The sequence below is a fragment of the Salminus brasiliensis genome, chromosome 3 (genome assembly GCF_030463535.1).
Source record: "Salminus brasiliensis chromosome 3, fSalBra1.hap2, whole genome shotgun sequence".
In the NCBI taxonomy this organism is placed as follows: domain Eukaryota; kingdom Metazoa; phylum Chordata; class Actinopteri; order Characiformes; family Bryconidae; genus Salminus; species Salminus brasiliensis.
Window position 1 is genome coordinate 5,412,488 of NC_132880.1, and position 9,387 is coordinate 5,421,874.

The following is a 9,387-nucleotide window of genomic DNA, read 5'->3' on the forward strand; positions in this document are numbered from 1 at the left end:
TGTGTGAAAGACCAACGTGTTCAAGCAGTAGCAGCCATGCTGCCTCATCGCTCATACCTCATGGACTTAGTATATGTGAAACCACCCTTGCTGATATAGCATGTGCATTCCTGCCTGGACAGGAATTCGAACCTCTGGTCACCTGTGTGTGAGGCAGTGTTATCCTCAGTCATCCTGCACTATTCATTTTACATTGAGAAAAATGAAAATGCCTGTTTAGCAGCCCATTTATTTGCCTGCATTGTGTACAATTACATATGTTTGTATTGTGCAGGTTAACATGCTGAGCTTTCTGGCAGAGCTCCTGTACTGGTTCGAGGTGTCGAAGCCTGAATTCGTTCAGCCCTTGCAGGCTCCAGAGGTGGCTGGTAAGCCTTAGTTATCTCTCACAAAGGACACATTTACTTAAGGAGTACTTTGACAAATAGAAACTACATAAGTGTGCACTGATAAATGTGTGTGTCTCTCCTCAGAATCCTCAGAAAGGACGGATAATGTCAACAGCAACAGGTACACAAACCCGTAACATCCCAACATCATTGACCTTGGTTGTTGCATTGCCTTTCAGCTAAATTAAAGTGTTGTGTCTCTGCTCTCTTGCAGTAGCTCTCCCTCCATCTTTAAAAAGCCCTTCCTGCCAATCTCCTCCCCCGTGACACCAATTCCAGGTGAGCTAAACACAATGCTACTATCTCTGGTCATTCCCCAGTCTTGCATGCCTTTGTATTACTGTTTTTGCCCCCCATCAAAGCTCTGTGGCATTTGTTGCATGTGACTGTTGTGAATGCACATTGCTACTGTCTTAGGAAAATCTCATAATCTTTAAAATGCTAGGTTTATATTACCAGGTATTTCCTCTTGTGGATATACAATGTACAAGGTTCTCAAGACAGCAGCAGTGTGCACATGTTGTATGTATAGTCACTCATTGACATAAGTGTGTGTGTGTGTGTGTGTGTGTGTGTGTGTGTGTGTGTACTTTGTGTCTCTGTGATCAGGCTCACTGACTCACTCTACCTCAATGTCTCATGTAGAGGCAGCTGGTCGAACATGGACTAAGAAACCTTCAAGGTACGATCCACAGTTCCTAATACGGTATTTCCCCCTTATTCTAATTGTTTTTGCCGCTGGTTCGCAATTTTAACAGCATTGTCCTTTCTATTTACATGTGCAGTCGCTCCCTGTCCTCTGCAGTGTCCTTTAGTATCCCCTTCGGTCTGGACAGCGATGTTGACATCGTGATGGGTAACCCTGTGATAACCCGCTCAGTCAGCTCTGACAACCTAAATCCACAAGGACAGCCCATGACTCGTGTCCCCTACACCCCTCCCGAGGACCTTACTCACATGTTGAACAAGCCCTTGGGCCCTAATGGGCCACACCGCGCCTCCTGGGCCACCCAGAGCCCTAAGGTTCCCCTGCTGGTCGAGGAGAACGGCCTGGATGAGGGAGACACGGGCGAGTTGCCCACCATTGAGGAGGCCCTGCAGATCATCCACAACGAAGGCAAAATGGAACCCCGACTGCACCCAGACGGCGCGCCCGATGGTTTCTACTTGCACTCGCCGGACGACCCAGCCAGCCGCAGGCACAATGGTAGCCCTGCACCGCTCAGCTGCTCCGCCCCTTCCAACTCAGGAATACAGCATCGGCCGTCTGGGGTCATACGTGAGCCGGGCCGCACAAGGCACACATCGGAGGGCTCTAGAGATGATGACTCGGTGCTCAGAGATGGAAGCGTAGACTCTGACGCATCTGAGGACCTTCCCAAAATGCATTCTACACCTGCCACACCCGCAGGAGGTGCACGGGTCATACGCTCCTCGGGTGCAGAGACCCCCGACAGCGGAGTAAAAATGACTAGCTTTGCCGAGCGCAGGAAGAAGGCTGTGCCTGAACAGCCCAAACCCAGCGAGCCGCCTGCCCCGCAGATGACAACCTGGGCAGCTAAGAAGGGGGAGGACAGCCCTGGAAAAAGCCCAACACTCAGCAATGAGATGTCCGAGCTAGGGGCCAGGCTTGAGGAGAAACGGAAGGCCATTGAAGCGCAGAAGAAACGCATTGAGGCCATCTTTGCCAAGCATCGACAGAGGCTAGGCAAGAATGCCTTCCTGCAGCTCAAGAAGGAGCAGAAGGAGGGTGAATCAGAGGGGGGTGAGGGTGGTTCCTCTGCAGAGCTAGATGAGCGGTTAGCCCGCTTGGAGAGCGAAGAACAGCAGGATGAAGAAGAGCAGAAGAAACAGTGCCCTGTAGTGGAGGATGAAGGTAGTTCCTCAAACACAGCCTCTGCACAACAGGCCCCTAAAGAAAAGCCAGTGGCAGGTACACTGGGAGAAAAGAGCGCAGTTCCACTGGGTGACTACAACAATGCTGTATCGAAGCTGAATGCTGCTCTTACCTCACTTCAGAGCGACATGCAAAGGCTGTCTGAGCAGCAGAACCAGTTAATGAAGAAGAAGACCCCAACCACCAACCAGGCCTGGGTAATCCCACCCCAAAAAACGCCCACTCCAACAGCACCTCCTCCGCGACTGTCCAGGGAGTCAACTCGCGAAATGCCTCCCACCTCCACGTCTTCATCTCCCTCTCCATCCCGCCGGGTCAGTGCTCAGATCGCGGTCCCCAAGTCGCCAGGCTCCCACCGCCGTGCACAGTCAGCACCACCAAAAAGCCCCAAACACCACCAGCCACACTCACGGTCAACAGACCTTAAGATGCCCACACTTACCCGGGTCATCACGGCTCCTCAAAGCGTAGACACCATCCCCCACCGCCGCAGGGTGTCCCCGTGGCAGTGCCGTGACCAGACCTCATCCTCTTTTAGCATTGGCACACCAGCTACTCAGAGCGATTCCCGACCAGCTTCTCAGCTTCTCCGGCCTGAAGATGACAACAACTCCGAGACGGGCTCCAGTGAGGACCGCACCGTCTTTAGCCTGGACCTGGACGGGGGCTCCACCAGTCAAATCCTGCCCAGGAAGGACTACCAGAGTGGGGGTGGCAGCTCTGGAGCGCCGTCTGAATGTTCCTTTGAGAGCGATGTCCCAGCAGCTTCCTTCAGTGGCAAGCGCAGCAGCCTGATCGAGATTTCCTTGTCCTCCCTGAGAGGGCTGGAAGGAGAGGACGCTGACCAAGGGTCAGGGCCTGATGCAATCTCTGACTCAATGAGCGACATGACCGAGCCGGACATGAGGGGCGGGGTCGGGTTCTTCTTTAAGGTTGGTGCAGAAGCAGAAATGGTGCATGACAATGGGTCCCCAGAACTGGAGTCGAGAGACACTGATCTAATGTTTTATGGTATTTCTGCAGCAGGATGAGGCTCGGCCAGAAGATGAGATGGCTCAGAGAAGAGCTGCATTGCTGGAGAAGCAGCAGAAGAGAGCTGAGGAACTTAAGAGGAAGAGGCAGGAGCAGGAGAAGGAGCGGGAGGCAAGGTTAGACCAGGCTACGTAGTTCTAATATATTGATCACTGCTTGTGAAGTCATCTCATCATTATTTTGTCTCGTCAGAGTAATAAACTGCAAAATGTCTGTCTGTCCCACAGCAGACGCGGCTCTGTAGATGAGCTGCGGACAGGTGAAAGAGCGGATCGACCCCAGACACCCTGCACTCCACCACCACCACGCACCCCACCTCGTACTCCTCCACCCGAAGGTACACCCCAGCGACGAGGAGATTTCACGCGGCAGGAGTACGAACGGCGCCATCAGCTCAAGATCATGGAGGACCTAGACAAGGTGCTGCGGCAGAAACCCACCACCGTCCGAGGGGTCAAGAAACAGCGGCCCAAAACGGTGTTCCACGATGACTCTGCCCTCTCCCGCAGCCCGGCTAAAGGGTTTATGGGTAAATATCATTGCCAGTGCTAAAGGCTTTGTCTACTGCTAGTGCCTAAACAATCCTTACTCTACTGTACTGTACTGTGTACAGGTTCCCGGCTGAATAAGGTGTACTCTCATTCCACCAATAACCTTTCCTCCATGGCCAATGATGGTGGGACACTTACTGTCAGGAAATCTCCAAGGTAACCAGCTGCAGTCAAATCAAATTAAATCTTGCTGCCCTGGGTCACTATGACCCTAAAAAAAAGCAGAGCTGCTTCAGAAGCTGGTGTGTGTTCTTACCCTAATGTCTTGCTCCACAGTCGCTCTCATTCTCCATCGAGGCTGATGTCCCCAGGTCGCCTGGCCATGCAGAATGGTGAGAAAGACTGGGAGAATGCATCCACCATTTCTTCGCCTGCCTCCATCCCGGAGTACACAGGTACAGCGTGGGGGGTTGATTTTAATGGATTTATACAGTTTCTTTATACGATACAGTTTCTTCTTGATGACTGACTTTGGCTCTGTTTGTTCTCATGTATGTAAAGTATGCAAATCTGGGCTGTTTATATGGGTTTGTTTTAGGACCCAAACTGTATAAGGAGCCAAGCTTCAAATCCAACAAGTTCATCATCAACAACGCCATCTCGCGCTGCTGTTTGGCAGGCAAGGTTAATGAACCACAGAAAAACAAGATTATAGAGGTGAGGGACCTTTCAGTCACTTACCTTGATTCCAGCTGCTTCATACACAGCTGTGCTTTTTTTTTTTTTTTTTTTTCCAAAAACATTTTGTCTGGTGTGTAAACAAGGAGCAGAAGTGAGCGTATCCCTTATCGATAGAAAAATGAGCCCTCTGTTGGTTTGATTCAGGCTAAAAGTAGCGTAGCTTCCAGTTCTTTAATTTGTTGTTTATTTGTCCCAGGAGAAAACTTGGAAAGTTAATCATTAGCTATTTTGTATGCGATGTTATAATTCAGAACTCAAACACGGTTTGTGTGCTTTTACTCACGTTGCACATTTGAACCGTAGGAAATGGAGAAGAGTACGGCCAACCACTTCCTCATCCTTTTCCGGGACTCGAGCTGCCAGTTCCGTGCGGTTTACACCATGAACCCAGAAACAGAGGAGCTGGTTCGTCTGACCGGAATCGGCCCGCGGTTGATCAGCCCCTCCATGGTCGAGTCAATCTACAAGTATAGCTCTGACCGCAAACAGTTTACCACCATCCCGTCCAAAACCATGTCCATGAGCGTGGACGCCTTCACCATCCCTGGCCATTTGTGGCAGAGCAAGCGTCCCGGGACACCTAAGAAACTCGGGACCCCGAAATAAATAAAAGTAACAGGACTCTCCTGATATGACCTGTCCTATCCATATCTTCTGTCCCCCTCTCCCTTCTCCACTTCGGCCCCAGAGCAGAATCGGAGCTGGTCGTGTTCCGCACCAGTAGGGGCATTAGTCACACAATCGATGCCCCTTCGGATTCAGCAGTGCCCCTGCCGAATGCCTCCATCTGCATTGGTTCAAGTGGTAGGATGGAAAGAAAAATGCCATAGCTTTTTTGTAAAATATCCCTAAAGATTACACCTCGGTGCTTCGACTGGCCAACTGGAATTCCTTCGATTGTACAAAGCACCGTATTCACTAAAACTGTAGATGAAGTGACCTCTCCCAGTTCTTTTCCTTTTTCCCCTTTTTTAGCCGGTGATCTCAAATGTGACCCCTTTGGCTATTCAGAACGGGACGAGGCACTGACCTAACTGACGCTGCTTTAAGGATGCCATTTAATCTGAGCTTGACCTCCACTTTCTCTCTTCCTATTCCCAGCTTCCCTTTCCTGTCTGTTTGTTTTTCTATATTATCCTCTCTCCTTGCCTTTCTTCCCGTCTTGCCCTTCCTGTCCAGGGCATTAGATCGCGTCAATGAACTGGTATCTTAACCTGGTGCAGAATAGAGTATCACAACTGAATTCAGCCCCTTAATGAATGTAGGGCACAAGCCAGTCAAGGGCTTCCAACTGTCTTTCGTCAATGGCCCGCTCAGTCTGTTGTGCTGGGGTGTAAAAATCTTCCACTGGGAGGACGGAAGAGGGAGCATGGTTAATCATGCTACTGTGCCTAACTGTCTGATCAGAGGGAAAGCTCACACTGCAGTGTGTTGAGCATGTGCCTCTGGCTCACACACTTGCAGCCCTGTCCTTTGCCTAGCCCTTACTTTAGCTAAGTTAGCTGTAGACATCTGGATGTTGGTTTAAAAAAAAAAAAAAAAAAAAAGTACTGCTTTTGGCATATTTATCCAAGTAGATCACACAACGCTAGCCTTCGGGCCTCAGGTGAGCTGGGCGCAAAAACTCGGCCCATGTACGTTTTTCCTACCATGTACGTCATCTCTGTTTCTGTTCATTACGAATGAATGAGGAAAAACAAACAGGTGGCTCTCCCTGTGATTTACTGCATTACTGCATTATTATTTCTACTCTCTTCGACTGTAACTGGAAAAAAAATGGGCAGGAAAAAAGAAAATCAACAATCATTTAATGTACATCATAAATTTATCATGAATTCATCATGAATGCTGTTCATTGACATTTCCTTTTTTGACGATGATTTGTATATGACGCTAAGAGGAGCTGTAAAGGTGTGAATAAGCTGCCCTGTGGTTTCGCCAAGAGGAGTTATACGCTTGTATGGATGCGTGAGTGTATGTGAGCGTGAGCGAGAGAGCGAGAGAAAGCAAGCAAGAGATGAGAGAGAGACGAAACGAATAAAGATTGAACATCTACAGAAACTTGAAGTTCCCCTTATTTCAGGTGATCTCAGTCTACTTCCAAATGCAGTAGAAAGCAAACTACATAACAAACCTCCGAGTGATGGTTGAACGCGGAAATGTGAAATACTGTAGTGTTTTACCAACCTGGTCTCAGTCAGCTGCATCTGCAGAGTTTGGTTGATTACGATGGGCGCTAATGCAGATGACCGATCGAGTGAATGCAACTATCTGCTTCACCAGCAAGACCTGCCCTGAGATCGTTGCGGCCTACAGAGGCGTATTGCTATCAGGCTAAATGAAGAAAATGATCCTCAGCGTGTCGTTATGTCCCTCATTAGATGTCGTAATTTGTAATATCTAAATCTTTCATTTTTATGAACCAAAAAAATAATAATTTTTTGAGGTCTGCTTGATTTTTACATTTTTGTTTATAGAGAAATGTCATTAGTTCAACCAGCTGTTCTGTTGATTCATTCGTCCCAGTAACAAAATAACAAACGCCTAAGATTCGTTCTCACAATTACAAAATATTATGTTTCATAATTGATGCCTCAATCAGATATTTTCTTGTATTAATGAGACCCAAAACATCTTTAAAAGAATTAATATATTAAAATATTACCATTCAGTTGGCTGGACTTTAGATTACAAACTACTGCAATGTGGTGGCTGACATCCACGTTATTTACCTCTGCTGACTTCCTCTACTACTGTCACGATTGGCCACTAACTAATGGAATTACATATCCTAAATTCAGATCTGTCTAACATTACGAGTGTTTGGATGAAACTGACGTAAGAGAATGTCTGATCAAACCGGATTTACTCACTTGCAGTTGCTGAAGATGGTCTTGGTCTAGTGTTGTTGAGGTAGATCTTGTATCTCTGTAAACAAGATCTACCTCAGGAGAACTAGTCCCATCTCTGAACAAACAAAAAAACTTTAAACCTGATTAAAGAAGCCATGAAAGTGCTCTATAACAACTGTTTAAAGGGCTTGATGCCAAAACTCATTCAACACTACTTTCGTAGAAGAAGCTTGTTTGCGGTAATCGACAGTGCGCTACTGATGCAGCTGATTTGAGATTAGGTTGGAAAATGCTGGAGTGTTTCTTTAAAGAGGGTGCTGAGCCAGGGCAAGCTACTGTGCCAGGCCTCAGCAGTGGTCTTGAGAATTAGCACTAGGACTTCATGTATTCTGGCCTTATTCAGTTTTGGGCACAATGCAACGAAATGCCCGCTTTTCTTTCCTGTATATCCTGAGGGCATTCGGGTGTTTTGTACGTATGTAAACCTTGATTAAGCACTAGAACAATTGGGTTCAGCCAGGCAGCATTCTCCTGGCTCTAAGAATGATAACGATTGAACCGCTTCCCACTAATGAAGAGGCCGTTTGCTTATCTGAAGTGAAGATGTGAATATTTTTTTTTTATAGAAACACAGTCCTTGTTTGTGGAGTGGTTGAGCGTCAACCTTGTTGTATGTAAAGTGAACAGGCAATTCCTGCATATGTGCAAAGCTGTGTGTCTGTGTGTGTGTGTGTTTGTGGCCCATAAGAGAGTGATGATGATGATGATTATAGTGATGAAAGTTATAGTAGTGATGAAACTGGAGTCTGTGCAATCCTCCTGTAGAATGTTCTGTCGGTAATGGTTTATTTATTGGGAAAGGATTAGTCTGAATTATTATGTTTATTATTGTTATTGTTCTTTTTTGGTTGATGTTTAGTTTCAGATTTGTATTATTTATGTTCTGGTAAGGTGGTGATTCACACAGTCATTTCATACTTCAAAGGCACCTTGAACATACTGCCCATTCTTTTCTTTCTTTTGGTTTTTGTCGCCATGTTCATGTCGGTAGAGTCTGTAGTTCCTCCCCGATTGTTCATAACTACAGATCAGTCAGTCTGAGTGACTGAGAAAATAAAATCATTTTTAAATCATCCTGTTCATCACGGTTTCAGCATGACCCTTTCTTTTCTGTCTGTGGACTTTTATTTTGAAATATGTGAAATTCACTTCATCTGCAGATTCACACAAGCAACTGCTTTCCAAAGCCTAGGCTGCGTTTCTCACCTGCTATGCCATAGAAGGCTGTTCCGAAGGGAAGGACCCTTTATATTTACAGCCCACATTCAGGTCGAAAATACAGCAACAAAAATAATTAAAAAAAAAGGCCGGAAAATTTGCCTCCAGAGGTCTTTTTTGGAGATGTCACCACTCAACCTACAGTTAGACTGACCTACAGGCTACCGAGGCTACTACTACAGTCCTACCGAGGACCCGCCCTACAGAGAGGCTGCAGCCCAGGCTTCGGAAAGCAGTTAATTGACTCATCCAAAGCTCCAAAGTGTGTAATGAGTGAATGTGGTGTTGGGGGTTACATTTACAGCAAGAGGGTGGGGGGCTATTAACAAAAGGCAGTGTATAGCATTTAACTGATGTTCTCATCCAGAGTGATTTACAGTTGAATCATGTTACACGAGTGAGTGAATGCAGAGTTGGGAGTCTTGCCCAAGGACTCTTGATGGTGTGGTGTGGTGTGCCTGTCCGGTCAGGGAATTGAAGGGCAGTGTTTCTCGCTGCTGGTCCTGAACATTTTAGTGCTTTCCCTGCTCCCAACACACCTGATCCTACACCTGCTCAAGCCCTGTCAGAGTTGCAGGGGGTGTGTGAAAGCAAAAGGAGTCCACTAATATGTGCAGGGCAGGGCAGCCCCCAGGACCGGGGTGGAGACACACTGCTCTGAGGTTGAGGGGATTAAAGGGAAATTTCACCATTTTTTTTTTTTTTTA

At 47.2% G+C, this 9,387-nt stretch overlaps 1 protein-coding gene across 4 annotated transcripts in view; it reads left to right on the top strand.

Annotated features, from left to right (window-relative positions):
* The window catches only part of camsap3 (calmodulin regulated spectrin-associated protein family, member 3), a 40,254-nt gene extending 31,710 nt beyond the window's left edge, over nucleotides 1-8,544 (top strand). For 2 of the 4 annotated variants that reach the window (XM_072675277.1, XM_072675281.1), the window contains 11 exons: nucleotides 275-368; nucleotides 474-510; nucleotides 604-668; nucleotides 999-1,071; nucleotides 1,175-3,218; nucleotides 3,310-3,434; nucleotides 3,546-3,847; nucleotides 3,932-4,025; nucleotides 4,146-4,264; nucleotides 4,408-4,526; nucleotides 4,854-8,544. In XM_072675277.1, the coding sequence (XP_072531378.1) occupies nucleotides 275-368; nucleotides 474-510; nucleotides 604-668; nucleotides 999-1,071; nucleotides 1,175-3,218; nucleotides 3,310-3,434; nucleotides 3,546-3,847; nucleotides 3,932-4,025; nucleotides 4,146-4,264; nucleotides 4,408-4,526; nucleotides 4,854-5,156 (3,375 nt within the window). In that variant the 3' untranslated portion in view covers nucleotides 5,157-8,544. The remainder of the gene's footprint in view (nucleotides 1-274; nucleotides 369-473; nucleotides 511-603; nucleotides 669-998; nucleotides 1,072-1,174; nucleotides 3,219-3,309; nucleotides 3,435-3,545; nucleotides 3,848-3,931; nucleotides 4,026-4,145; nucleotides 4,265-4,407; nucleotides 4,527-4,853) is intronic. The other 2 variants (XM_072675279.1, XM_072675280.1) reach the window with 2 other exon arrangements.
* Nucleotides 8,545-9,387: the final 843 nt, after the last annotated feature.